At 55.5% G+C, this 12,803-nt stretch overlaps 1 protein-coding gene across 6 annotated transcripts in view; it reads right to left on the bottom strand.

The window, feature by feature from the left end:
• LOC147091105 (uncharacterized) overlaps positions 1 to 12,803 on the bottom strand; it is an 83,369-nt gene that overhangs the window by 35,025 nt on the left and 35,541 nt on the right. For 5 of the 6 annotated variants that reach the window (XM_085977570.1, XM_085977571.1, XM_085977573.1 and 2 more), the window contains exons 9-11: positions 9,125 to 9,178; positions 8,469 to 8,510; positions 5,325 to 5,372 (exon numbers count right to left, since the gene is read on the bottom strand). In XM_085977570.1, the coding sequence (XP_085833696.1) occupies positions 5,325 to 5,372; positions 8,469 to 8,510; positions 9,125 to 9,178 (144 nt within the window). The remainder of the gene's footprint in view (positions 1 to 5,324; positions 5,373 to 8,468; positions 8,511 to 9,124; positions 9,179 to 12,803) is intronic. The other variant, XM_085977574.1, reaches the window with a different exon arrangement.

Below are 12,803 nucleotides of genomic sequence, written 5' to 3'. Positions count from 1 at the left end.
CCAACTCCTGCTCCTATCTTCTATGTGTCTATGTGTCTAACTCAGCAGGCCAGGCAACATCCACGGAGAGAGAAATAGAATCAACGTTTCAGGTCGAAACCCTTCGTCAGGACTGAGAACGCACGGGAAATGAAACAGATTAAAAGGCCAGTTTGGGGGCCGGGAAATGGGGCTGGGAGAACAAAAGAGAAGTGAAGAGACATTAAGAGGTATTCAAAACCAGACGAGATGGTGATCGGACTACTGGAGACAAAAGGCGGCTCTAGATTAGGTGTGAAATGCGCTGGCAGAATGCGCTCTCCCACATGGCAGCTGTCTCTCATTGCGCCAGCGCATTTCACACCTAATCTAGAGCCGTCTTTTGTCTCTTTACTAGTCCTATCACCATAGAAACATAGAAGATAGGAGCAGGAGTCGGCCATTCGGCCCCTCGAGCCTGCTCCGCCATTTAATGAGATCATGGTTGATCATCCAAACTCAGTACCCTGTCCCTGCCTTCTCCCCATATCCCTTGATCCCTTTATCCTTAAGAAATATATCCAACTCCTTCTTGAATATATTTAATGAATTGGCCTCAACTGCCTTCTGTGGTAGAGAATTCCACAGGTTCACCACTCTCTGGGTGAAGAAATTCCTCCTCATCTTTGTCCTAAATGGCTTACCCCTTATCCTTAGACTGTGACCCCTGGTTCTGGACTCCCCCGCCATCGGGAACATCCTTCCAGCATCTAATCTGTCTAGTCCTGTCAGAATTTTATAAGTTTCAATGAGATCCCCTCTCATTCTTCTAAACTCCAGCAAGTATAAGCCCAATCGACCCAATCTCTCCTCATACGTCATTCCTGCCATCCCAGGTATCAGTCTGGTGAATCTTCGCTGCACTCCCTCCATGGCAAGAACATCCTTCCTCAGATACGGCGACCAAAACTGCGCACAATACTCAAGGTGTGGTCTCACCAAGGCCCTGTACAACTGCAGCAAGACATCCTTGTTCCCGTACTGAAACCCTCTCGCTACGAAGGCCAACATACCATTTGCCTTCTTAACCGCCTGCTGCACCTGCATGCTTACCTTCAGCGATTGGTGCACAAGGACACCCAGGTCCCTTTAGCCTTAAGAAATATATCTAACTCCTTCTTGAATATATTTAATGAATTGGCCTCCACTGCCTTCTGTGGTAGAGAATTCCACAGGTTCACCACTCTCTGGGTGAAGAAATTCCTCCTCATCTCTGTCCTAAATGGCTTACCCCTTATCCTTAGACTGTGACCCCTGGTTCTGGACTCCCCCGCCATCGGGAACATCCTTCCTGCATCTAGTCTGTCTAGTCCTGTTAGAATTTTATAAGTTTCAATGAGATCCCCTCTCATTCTTCTAAACTCCAGCGAGTATAAGCCCAATCGACCCAATCTCTCCTCATACGTCATTCCTGCCATCCCAGGTATCAGTCTGGTGAATCTTCGCTGCACTCCCTCCATGGCAAGAACATCCTTCCTCAGATAAGGCGACCAAAACTGCACACAATACATAGAAACATAGAAGATAGGAGCAGGAGTAGGCCATTCGGCCCTTCGAGCCTGCTCCGCCATTCAATCTGATCATGGCTGATCATCCAAATTCAGTACCCTGTCCCTGCCTTCTCCCCATATCCCTTGATCCCTTTAGCCTCAAGAAATATATCCAACTCTTTCTTGAATATATTTAATGAGCTGGCCTCCACCGCCCTCTGTGGCAGAGAATTCCACAGGTTCACCACTCTCTGGGTGAAGAAATTCCTCCTCATTTCAGTCCTAAATGGCTTACCCCTTATCCTTAGACTATGACCCCTGGTTCTGGACTCCCCGGCCATCAGAAACATCCTTCCTGTATCTAGTCTGTCCAGACCTGACAGAATTTTATAGGTTTCGATGAGATCCCCTCTCAATCTTCTACACTCCAGTGAGTATAAGCCCAATCGACACAATCTCTCCTCATACGTCATTCCTGCCATCCCAGGTATCAGCCTGGTGAATCTTCGCTGCACTCCCTCCATGGCAAGAACGTCCTTCCTCAGGTAAGGTGACCAAAACTGCACACAATACTCAAGGTGCGGTCTCACCAAGGCCCTGTACAACTGTAGCAAGACATCCTTGGTCCTGTACTCGAACCCTCTTGCTACGAAGGCCAACATACCATTTGCCTTCTTAACCGCCTGCTGCACCTGCATGCTTACCTTCAGCGACTGGTGCACAAGGACACCCAGGTCTCTTTGCACTTCCCCTTCTCCCAATCTATTGCCATTCAAATAATAATCTGCCTTCCTGTTTTTGCCACCAAAGTGGATAACCTCACATTTATCCACATTATAGTGCATTTGCCATGTTTCTGCCCAATCACCCAACCTGTCCAAATCGTACTGGAGTTTCCCGACATCCTCCTCGCAGCTTATCCTCCCACCCAGCTTTGTGTCGTCTGCAAATTTGGAGATATTACATCCAATTCCCTCATCCAGATCATTAATATATATGGTGAACAGCTGGGGCCCTAGGACCGATCCTTGCGGTACCCCACTAATCACTGCCTGCCACTCGGAAAATGACCCATTTATTCCAACTCTTTGCTTTCTGTCCGCCAACCAGTTCTCTATCCAAGTCAATACCTTGCCCCCAATCCCATGTGCCTTAATTTTGCATGCTAATCTCTTATGTGGGACCTTATCGAAAGCCTTCTGAAAGTCCAAATACACCACACCCACTGGTTCTCCCTTATCTATTTTACCAGTTACATCCTCAAAGAATTCCAGTAGATTAGTCAAGCATGATTTACCTTTTGTAAATCCATGTTGACTTTGTCCGATCCTGTCACTGCTTTCCAAGTGCTCTGCTATTACATCTTTTATAATAGACTCTAGCATTTCCCCCACTACCGATGTCAGGCTTACCGGTCTATCATTCCCCGCTTTTTCTCTACCACCTTTTTTGAATAGTGGGGTAACATTAGCTACCCTCCAATCCATGGGTACCGTTCCAGAGTCTATCGAGTTCTGGAAGATGACCAGTAATGCATCTACTATCTCTAGGGCCACTTCCTTAAGTACCCTGGGATGTAGACCATCAGGCCCTGGGGATTTATCGGCCTTCAGTCCCATCAATTTTCCTAACACCATTTTCCTACAAATACTGATTTCTTTCAGTTCCTCTCTTTCATCAGACCCTATGTTCCCCGGCATCTCTGGGAGGTTATTTGTGTCCTCCTTTGTGAAGACAGAACCAAAGTATGTATTTAGTTGGTCTGCCATTTCCTTGTTTCCCATTATAAATTCCCCTGATTCTGACTGTAAGGGACCTACGCTTGACTTCACCAATCTTTTTCTCTTCACATATCTATAAAAGCTTTTACAGTCAGTTTTTATGTTCCCTGCTAGCTTATTCTCATATTCTATTTTCCCTTTCTTAATTAATCCCATTGTCCTCCTTTGTTGAATCCTAAACTGTTCCCAATCCTCAGGATTATTGCTTTTTCTAGCCAATTTATATGTCCTCTCCTTGGATCTTATGCTATCCCTAATTTCCCTTGTTAGCCACGGTTGAGTCACCTTTTTTGTTTTATTTTTATGCCAAACTGGGATGAACAAATTCTGTAGCCCATCCATTCGGTCTTTGAATGTTTGCCATTGCCTATCTACCGTCAACCCTTTGAGCGCCATTCCCCAATCAATCCTACCCAACTCGCTCCTCAGACCATCGTAGTTTCCTTTATTTAAATTGAGGACCCTTGTCTGAGTCAACTACTTCATTCTCCATCTTAATGAAGAATTCGAACATATTATGATCGCTCCGACCCAAGGGGCCTCGTAGAACAAGATTGCTAATTAATCCTTTCTCGTTACATAATACCCAGTCTAAGATGGCCTGATCTCTGGTTGGTTCCTCGACATATTGGTCCAGGAAACCATCCCGTAAACACTCCAGGAATTCCTCCTCCACAGTATTATTACTAATTTGGTTGGCCCAATCTATATGTAGATTAAAGTCACCCGTGATGACTGCTGTGCCCTTATTGCACGCTTCTTTAATTTCCCTTTTAATGCCATCCCCAACCTCCACCTTACTGTTTGGAGGTCTATATACCACTCCCACTAATGTTTTTTTCCCCTTAGTATTTCTCAATTCTACCTATACAGATTCCACATCATCAGAGCTAATATCCTTCATTACAATTGTGTTAATCCCTTCTTTAACCAGTAATGCTACCCCACCTTTCTTTCCTTTTTGCCTATCTTTCCTGAATATCGAATACCCCCGGATGTTGAGTTCCCAGTCTTGGCCATCCTTGAGCCACGTTTCCGTAATCCCAACCAAATCGTATTCGTTTACCTCTATTTGCGCAGCCAATTCATCCACCTTATTACAAATGCTCCTCGCATTAAGACACAAAGCCTTCAGGCTTGTTTTTTTAACGCTCTTAGACCTATTAGAATTATTATTTACTGTGGCCACGTTTGATTTAAACAGTTGATTTCTCTGACTGCCACTTTTGTTTTTCTCCTTCCTATCTTTTGCTTTTATCCCTGTTTTCCTTTCCTCTGTCTCCCTGCTCAGGTTCCCAACCCCCTGCCATTTCAGTTTAAACCCCCCCGAACAGTGCTAGCAAACCTCCCCGCAAGGATATTTGTCCCGCTCTGGTTCAGGTGCAACCCATCCGACTTGTACAAGTCCCACCTTCCCCAGAAGCAGGCCCAGTGATCCAGGACTCCCTCCTGCACCAACTCTTTAGCCACGCATACTCAAGATGTGGTCTCACCAAGGCCCTGTACAACTACAGCAAGACATCCTTGTTCCTGCACTCAAACCCTCTCGCTACGAAGGCCAACATACCATTTGCTTTCTTAACCGCATTTTCTGTTGTTACCTCTGGATTACTAGTCCAGTAACAGAACCACTGCGCTAACATACCTCAGGTATTTTCCGCGTGACTCTCTCCGCCTATTCATCTTTCAGACTTGGTGTTGAATATTTGAAATTGTGAATTGTGTTGGTCTGTGCTCCCTCAGGAATGGAATCGACCACACTGTGTGGAAGCTGGAAGGAGTGGAGTGAGCTTTCAGTGCCTGCTGTTGAAAATCCCTGGAGATTGTGGCGGAGAAGCAATGACATACCTTTGTGGGGCTTGACCGAGATGCAGTTCTGCTCCAGACGAGACTTGGTGACGAGCCGGGAACAGTCTGACGGGTAAGGGGTGCGAGAGGCGACCCATGTTCGCGGGCGAAAAATGGCCGGAAGGTAACGCGGCGAACCGCGCGACAAAGAACGCCAACGGGGAAAGGAATAATTAGAAAGACTTACCCGTTGTGATATATTCTTCCTCTATATACGGCTTCACTCCGTGAGAAGCTGGGCAAAAAAAAAAATAACTGGTCAAATGATTTCTCAAAGAAACAGGGCTCCTAGGTTAACACGCTCACCCCGGCAGACTGCGGTTTTAAGGGATTGGATCGGGACAGCTCAGGGACCGCTCGCAGACGGGCTGTGGCACGGAGCCACACAGAATAGGAAGATCCCAGCTTCGATTCCCGAGCTCGGTGAGGTCAGGTTGGTCTCAGTGGGCCGGGTGGGAGTTAAATCGTCTCAAGCTTCACCTCGCGAAATAGTGTTCCCCAACCTCCCCCTGACCGAGGGGGGTGCTGACTGAGGGGGGCGCCGACCGAGGGGGGCGCTGACTGAGGTGGGCACTGCCCTGCCGGTGATCACTACCCCCCCCAGTATTGTGTGCTCCCCGGCTCCGGCACCCGGAGAGGTCAATACCTGTCATAGCGTGCTCCCACTTAATGACATAAGGTGCGACCGCTGTGAAACGGACGTGTGCACCCCCTTAAATGATCCCAATGTTCTCCACCCTGTATACTGGTGCGGGTTGGGCTGTCCCACCCATGACCAGCAACCTCACTACTATCCCCATGATAGTGTGATTGGAACGTCCACAATCCACTGGGACAGGGTAGGCTTCAGAGGCTAGGCGGAGCTGACATGGACTCAGCGAATTACTAAACGGGTGGAGGGCTGCGAGGACGGACCCAGGGCCCTGCGGTGATCACTCCCCCTCCTCCCCGGGCCCAGCGAGAGGACGGACCCAGGGCCCTGCCGGTGATCACTCCCCCCCCTCCCCGGGCCCAGCGAGAGGACGGACCCAGGGCCCTGCCAGTGATCACTCCCCCTCCTCCCCGGGCCCAGCGAGAGGACGGACCCAGGGCCCTGCCGGTGATCACTCCCCCTCCCCAGGCCCAGCGAGAGGACGGACACAGGGCCCTGCCGGTGATCACTCCCCCTCCTCCCCGGGCCCAGCGAGAGGACGGACCCAGGGCCCTGCCGGTGATCACTCCCCCTCCTCCCCAGGCCCAGCGAGAGGACGGACCCAGGGCCCTGCCGGTGATCACTCCTCCTCCCCGGGCCCAGCGAGAGGACGGACCCAGGGCCCTGCCGGTGATCACTCCCCCTCCCCGGGCCCAGCGAGAGGACGGAACCAGGGCCCTGCGGTGATCACTCCCCCTCCTCCCTGGGCCCAGCGAGAGGACGGACACAGGGCCCTGCCGGTGATCACTCCCCCTCCCCGGGCCCAGCGAGAGGACAGACCCAGGGCCCTGCCAGTGATCACTCCTCCTCCCCGGGCCCAGCGAGGGACGGACCCAGGGCCCTGCCAGTGATCACTCCCCCTCCTCGGGCCCAGCGAGGGACGGACCCAGGGCCCTGCCGGTGAACACTCCCCCTCCCCGGGCCCAGCGAGAGGACGGACCCAGGGCCCTGCCAGTGATCACTCCCCCTCCTCCCCGGGCCCAGCGAGTGGACAGACCCAGGGCCCTGCGGTGATCACTCCCCCTCCCCGGGCCCAGCGAGAGGACCGACCCAGGACCCTGCGGTGATCACTCCCCCTCCCCGGGCCCAGCGAGAGGACGGACCCAGGGCCCTGCGGTGATCACTCCCCCTCCCCGGGCCCAGCGAGAGGACGGACCCAGGGCCCTGCCGGTGATCACTCCCCCTCCTCCCCGGGCCCAGCGAGGGGACTAATCCAGGGCCCTGCGGTGATCACTCCCCCTCCTCCCCGGGCCCAGCGAGGGACGGACCCAGGGCCCTGCCGGTGATCACTCCCCCTCCCCGGGCCCAGCGAGAGGACGGACACAGAGCCCTGCCGGTGATCACTCCCCCTCCCCGGGCCCAGCGAGAGGACGGACACAGGGCCCTGCGGTGATCACTCCCCCTCCTCCCCGGGCCCAGCGAGGGGACTAATCCAGGGCCCTTGCGGCCGCTAGCTCCCCACCCAACAGTCCCTTGTTTAGGCGCCAGCGTTGATCCAGTCAGTGCGGGCCACCTATTCGACCGTGGGGGATATCACAGCCGAGCCCAATGCTGCGCCAAGCAAGGGTCACTCTGGACAGCAAGCGCCTCGCCCCGCCACCCCCTCCACCACTCCTGGGGCACTGAGGCCAATTGCAGTTGCCACCCAAACTGACGGCTGACCCAGGGCGCTGAGCCTGGGGCCCATTTCACAGCAGCCGAACGGCGGGACTCCGGGGGGCCGCAGCCAGCGGAGGAGACAGCGAGAGGGGTCAGTCGGAACGTCGCCCCTCGGTTCGTTATCCCGGGCGCTCCTGCAGAGGGAGTCGGGCAGGTTCCGCTGGGGGTAGCGCGGGTCCCAGGAGCGGGTCTTGGAGGCTGGGGGCTGGGGTGCGAGGGACGAGGGGCGAGAGACAGAGAGAGAAACATAGAGAGAGAGAGAGAGAGAGTGACATGGAAAGAGAGAGACACACAGACAGACAGAGAGAGAGAAAGAGAGACAGAGACACAGAGAGAACGAGAGAGAGAGACATGGAAAGAGAGAGAGACAGACAGACAGAGAGAGAGAGAGAGACGGAGAGAGAGAGGCAGAGAGAGACCATAAATGTTTTTCGATGCTTTGGCAACATAAGATGTATCTGGTCATCATGCCAATAAAGCGATTTGAATTGAATTGAATTGAATTGAGAGAGAGAGAGACAGAGAGAGAGAGAGACAGAGAGACAGAGAGGGAGACAGAGAGAGAGACAGAGAGAGAGAGAGACAGAGACAGAGAGGGAGACAGAGAGAGAGAGAGACAGAGGCACACGGGGTTCTGCCTGCCCCCACTTCGGAGCGTGGAGCTATTTGGTTGTGGAGGGCATCACAGCCCAGCCTGATTCTGTCTGTAAACCCACTCAGCAGCAAGGGCGGGGGGGGGCGGTGGGGGAACGTGGTCGCTGGAGATGAATGGGGAGTGGCGAACACTGCACGGTTCCCCCCTACTCTACCCTAACGCCAATTGCAGCGCCCCCTCATTTACCACTGATTGGGGCTGAGATCAGTTAATTGGGCACAGAGCGGGGGGGCCGAGCCTGGGACCCTCCCCACTCCACCCGCCACCCTTGGCCAGTGAGCCTCACCGCCCCAATCAAAAGCTGATGCAGCGCGGACAACACTTACGAGAAGTGATGTATTCTTTAAGGTACGGCTTGTTGGAAGGTTCTGTTCGCAGAGGGAGAAGAGAATTAAATAATGAACAAAGCTCAAACCGAAGAACAAAAAAAGCATTTGTCGCCCGGACCCGCTCTACACGCTCACACTGCGAGCGGGACGGGCTGTACTTCTATGCACACCGAGTGGGCACCACCTGCCCGCTGGCACCCCTCGTCCATGTGCCTGTCCTTCGCGTGCTCGCAGGCTGGCTATTCGACTACGGGAGCATCACAACCCAGCCTGAGCTCCGACCGCGCACTTTACAGCTGGGAGGGGGGAGCGAGGTTACTGATCAGGGGTTGGGGGAACTTCCAGCTGATTTTATTCCCCCTCCCCCCCAATCAGAGCACCCGTCTCCCCTCTCCCCCGCCCCCTGCGTGATCTAGGGGTCAAGCCCCGGGGAGCTTCCTGGTCTGTGTGCCTCAGTACCACCCTAGGCGATGCAGTTACTCATTCCGGCCATCGAGGGATGCGGGTGGTTCCGAAATATCCCCCCCCTGCCGCCCGGCTTTTAACACGTCGCGTTACTTGAGGGGGAGAGGGAGGACGGGCAGAGGGAGGAGGTGGGTCGGAGAAGAGCACAGGCGGGGGACAGGCGGACGGGGTGGACACAGTTCAAGTACCTGCTCGCCGATTTCGGTAATTCTGTGGGTATCCCTTCCGGAACGGACGATTAGCTGGAAAGAGGAATATGACAAAAGGCCGTTAGACCCGCTGACCCCACACAGACCCCATGTACAGTCGCCCCATCGACCCCACACAGACCCCATGTACAGTCGCCCCATCGACCCCACACAGACCCCATGTACAGTCGCCCCATCGACCCCACACAGGCCCCATGTACAGTCACCCCATCGACCCCATGTACAGTCACCCCATCGACCCCACACAGACACCATGTACAGTCGCCCCATCGACCCCACACAGGCCCCATGTACAGTCGCCCCATCGATCCCACACAGGCCCCATGTACAGTCGCCCCATCGATCCCACACAGACCCCATGTACAGTCGCCCCATCGATCCCACACAGACCCCATGTACAGTCACCCCATCGATCCCACACAGACCCCATGTACAGTCGCCCCATCGATCCCACACAGACCCCATGTACAGTCACCCCATCGATCCCACACTCTCCACACCCCATGTACAGTCACCCCATCGATCCCACACAGACCCCATGTACAGTCACCCCATCGACCCCACACAGGCCCCATGTACAGTCACCCCATCGACCCCACACAGGCCCCATGTACAGTCACCCCATCGATCCCACACAGACCCCATGTACAGTCGCCCCATCGACCCCACACAGGCCCCATGTACAGTCGCCCCATCGATCCCACACAGACCCCATGTACAGTCGCCCCATCGACCCCACACAGGCCCCATGTACAGTCGCCCCATCGACCCCACACAGGCCCCATGTACAGTCGCCCCATCGACCCCACACCCCATGTACAGTCGCCCCATCGACCCCACACAGGCCCCGTGTACAGTCACCCCATCGACCCCACACAGGCCCCATGTACAGTCGCCCCATCGATCCCACACAGGCCCCATGTACAGTCGCCCCATCGACCCCACACAGGCCCCATGTACAGTCGCCCCATCGATCCCACACAGGCCCCATGTACAGTCACCCCATCGACCCCACACAGGCCCCGTGTACAGTCGCCCCATCGATCCCACACAGGCCCCATGTACAGTCACCCCATCGACCCCACACTCTCCACACCCCATGTACAGTCACCCCATCGATCCCACACTCTCCACACCCCATGTACAGTCGCCCCATCGATCCCACACAGGCCCCATGTACAGTCACCCCATCGACCCCACACTCTCCACACCCCATGTACAGTCGCCCCATCGATCCCACACAGGCCCCATGTACAGTCGCCCCATCGACCCCACACAGGCCCCGTGTACAGTCACCCCATCGACCCCACACAGACCCCATGTACAGTCACCCCATCGACCCCACACTCTCCACACCCCATGTACAGTCACCCCATCGATCCCACACTCTCCACACCCCATGTACAGTCGCCCCATCGACCCGACACAGACCCCATGTACAGTCACCCCATCGACCCCACACCCCATGTACAGTCACCCCATCGACCCCACACAGACCCCATGTACAGTCACCCCATCGACCCCACACAGGCCCCGTGTACAGTCGCCCCATTGACCCCACACCCCATGTACAGTCGCCCCATCGACCCCACACAGACCCCATGTACAGTCGCCCCATCGATCCCACACAGACCCCATGTACAGTCGCCCCATCGATCCCACACAGACCCCATGTACAGTCACCCCATCGACCCCACACAGACCCCATGTACAGTCGCCCCATCGACCCCACACAGACCCCATGTACAGTCACCCCATCGATCCCACACTCTCCACACCCCATGTACAGTCGCCCCATCGATCCCACACTCTCCACACCCCATGTACAGTCGCCCCATCGATCCCACACTCTCCACACCCCATGTACACAGTCGCCCCATCGACCCCACACAGACCCCATGTACAGTCACCCCATCGACCCCACACAGGCCCCGTGTACAGTCGCCCCATCGACCCCACACCCCATGTACAGTCGCCCCATCGACCCCACACAGACCCCATGTACAGTCACCCCATCGACCCCACACAGGCCCCGTGTACAGTCGCCCCATCGACCCCACACCCCATGTACAGTCGCCCCATCGACCCCACACAGGCCCCGTGTACAGTCACCCCATCGACCCCACACAGACCCCATGTACAGTCGCCCCATCGATCCCACACAGACCCCATGTACAGTCGCCCCATCGATCCCACACAGACCCCATGTACAGTCACCCCATCGACCCCACACAGACCCCATGTACAGTCGCCCCATCGACCCCACACAGACCCCATGTGCAGTCACCCCATCGATCCCACACAGACCCCATGTACAGTCGCCCCATCGACCCCACACCCCATGTACAGTCACCCCATCGACCCCACACAGACCCCATGTACAGTCACCCCATCGATCCCACACTCTCCACACCCCATGTAAAGTCGCCCCATCGATCCCACACTCTCCACACCCCATGTACAGTCGCCCCATCGATCCCACACTCTCCACACCCCATGTACAGTCGCCCCATCGATCCCACACGCTCCACACCTCCTGTACAGTCGTCCCATCGATCCCACACTCCACACCCCATGTACAGTCGCCCCATCGGTCCCACACTCTGCACACCCCATGTACAGTCGCCCCATCGATCCCACACCCCATGTACAGTCGCCCCATCATCCCCACACAGGCCCCATGTACAGTCACCCCATCGATCCCACACTCTCCACACTCCCTGTACAGTCGCCCCATCGATCCCACACCCCCTGTACAGTCGCCCCTTCGATCCCACACCCCATGTACAGTCGCCCCATCGACCCCACACCCCATGTACAGTCTTCCCATCGATCCCACACCCCATGTACAGTCGGTCCATCGATCCCACACCCCATGTACAGTCGCCCCATCGATCCCACACCCCATGTACAGTCGGTCCATCGATCCCACACACTCCACACCCCATGTACAGTCGCCTCATCAAACCCACACCCCATGTACAGTCGCTCCATCGATCCCACACTCTCCACACCCCATGTACAGTCGCTCCATCGATCCCACACCCCATGTACAGTCGGTCCATCGATCACACACACTCCACACCCTATGTACAGTCGCCCCATCGAACCCACACCCCATCTACAGTCGCTCCATCGATCACACACACTCCACACCCCATGTACAGTCGCCCCATCGATCCCACACCCTCCACACCCCATGTACAGTCGCCCCATCGATCCCACACTCTCCACACCCCATGTACAGTCGCCCCATCGATCCCACACTCTCCACACCCCATGTACAGTCGCCCCATCGATCCCACACTCTCCACACCCCATGTACAGTCGCCCCATCGATCCCACACTCTCCACACGCCATGTACAGTCGCTCCATCGATCCCACACACTCCACACCCCATGTACAGTCGCTCCATCGATCCCACACCCCATGTACAGTCGCCCCATCGATCCCACACTCTCCACACCCCATGTAGTCGCCCCATCGATCCCACACACTCCACACCCCATGTACAGTCGCTCCATCGATCCCACACACTCCACACCCCATGTACAGTCGCCCCATCGATCCCACATTCTCCACACCCCATGTACAGTCGCCCCATCGATCCCACACCCGATGTACAGTCGCTCCATCGATCCCACTCTCTCCACACCC

This window comes from Somniosus microcephalus, unplaced genomic scaffold (genome assembly GCF_052327205.1).
Source record: "Somniosus microcephalus isolate GS21.2 unplaced genomic scaffold, FLI_Smic_1.0 unresolved_chr4, whole genome shotgun sequence".
Lineage (NCBI taxonomy): Eukaryota > Metazoa > Chordata > Chondrichthyes > Squaliformes > Somniosidae > Somniosus > Somniosus microcephalus.
Note: the sequence above shows the minus strand (reverse complement) of the source record. Positions and strands in the feature narration are given on the sequence as shown.